The sequence below is a fragment of the Nematolebias whitei genome, chromosome 5 (genome assembly GCF_014905685.2).
Source record: "Nematolebias whitei isolate Nwh7 chromosome 5, NemWhi1, whole genome shotgun sequence".
NCBI lineage: Eukaryota > Metazoa > Chordata > Actinopteri > Cyprinodontiformes > Rivulidae > Nematolebias > Nematolebias whitei.
The window spans coordinates 2,031,805-2,033,204 of NC_056502.1; the positions used below are offsets into that span (position 1 = coordinate 2,031,805).

General features: G+C 44.9%; 1 protein-coding gene across 1 annotated transcript in view; it reads right to left on the bottom strand.

Annotated features, from left to right (window-relative positions):
• The window catches only part of LOC119409783 (gamma-aminobutyric acid type B receptor subunit 2-like), a 22,481-nt gene that overhangs the window by 10,454 nt on the left and 10,627 nt on the right, over nt 1–1,400 (bottom strand). The window contains 2 exon segments of the mRNA XM_037676683.1: nt 496–606; nt 1,170–1,310. Coding sequence (XP_037532611.1) covers nt 496–606; nt 1,170–1,310 — 252 coding nt within the window.

Below are 1,400 nucleotides of genomic sequence, written 5' to 3' on the forward strand. Positions count from 1 at the left end.
TTTTAGTTTGTTTGTAGTTGGTCAGTAGTTTTGTCTATAGTTTGTCTGTAGTTTGTCTGTAGTTTGTTGGTAGTTTTGTCTATAGTTTGTCTGTAGTTTGTCTGTAGTTTGTCGGTAGTTTGTCGGTAGTTTTGTCTATAGTTTGTCTGTAGTTTGTCTATAGTTTGTCTGTAGTTTGTCGGTAGTTTTGTCTATAGTTTGTCAGTAGTTTTGTCTATAGTTTGTCTGTAGTTTGTCTATAGTTTGTCTATAGTTTGTCTGTAGTTTGTCTGTAGTTTGTCAGTAGTTGATTTTTAGTTTGTTTGTAGTTGGTCAGTAGTTTTGTCTATAGTTTGTCTATAGTTTGTCTGTAGTTTTGTCTATAGTTTGTCTGTAGTTTTGCCTATAGTTGGCTGTAGTTTGTCTGTAGTTTTGTCTGAAGTTGGTCAGTAGTTGATTTGTAGTTTGTCTGTAGTTATTCGTAGTTCGGGTGATAATTATTTGTGTTTTTCTGACCAGCAGTGTTATTTTGTGTCCATAGACGGCGGTGAGCCACAGCTCCAGGTAGTTGCTGCTGCAGCGCTCAGAGAACGGCCGGATGATGACATCCTGATCCTGCAGGTACTCCTGAAAAACAAACAAATAAACGTTGTTTGTTTGTTGACAAACAGCCGAGGTAGAGCTTAAACTCTCATTACACAGAAACACTCCGTTCTTCCAGCAGGTCCAAAATCATGAAACTAACATCTATGAATGTTGGATCAGGACTGGATCAGGACTGGATCAGGAGGACTGGCTCAAGACTGGATCAGGACTGGATCAGGACTGGGTCAGGACTGGATCAGGACTGGGTCAGGACTGGATCAGGACTAGGTCAGGACTAGATCAGGACTGGATCAGGAGGACTGGGTCAAGACTTGATCAGGACTGGATCAGGAGCACTGGGTCAGGACTGGATCAGGACTGGATCAGGACTGGGTCAGGACTGGATCAGGACTGGGTCAGGACTGGATCAGGACTAGGTCAGGACTAGATCAGGACTGGATCAGGAGGACTGGGTCAAGACTGGATCAGGACTGGATCAGGACTTGATCAGGACTGGATCAGGAGCACTGGGTCAGGACTGGATCAGGACTGGGTCAGGACTAGATCAGGACTGGGTCAGGACTGGTATTAGAACCGGTCCTCACCTCTGTGCTGTGATGAAGAACCGCCCATCTGAGGGGATCCACGATTTGCCAAGAGGTCAGAACCGACAGATCCAGCAGGAAAACCCAAATCAGAGCACGGCCTATTGGCTGCAAAGAACCAGATCAGAACCACATGAGAACCTCATCAGAACCACACGAGAACCACATCAATCAGAACCACACGAGAACCACATCAATCAGAACCACATCAGAACCACATCAATCAGAACC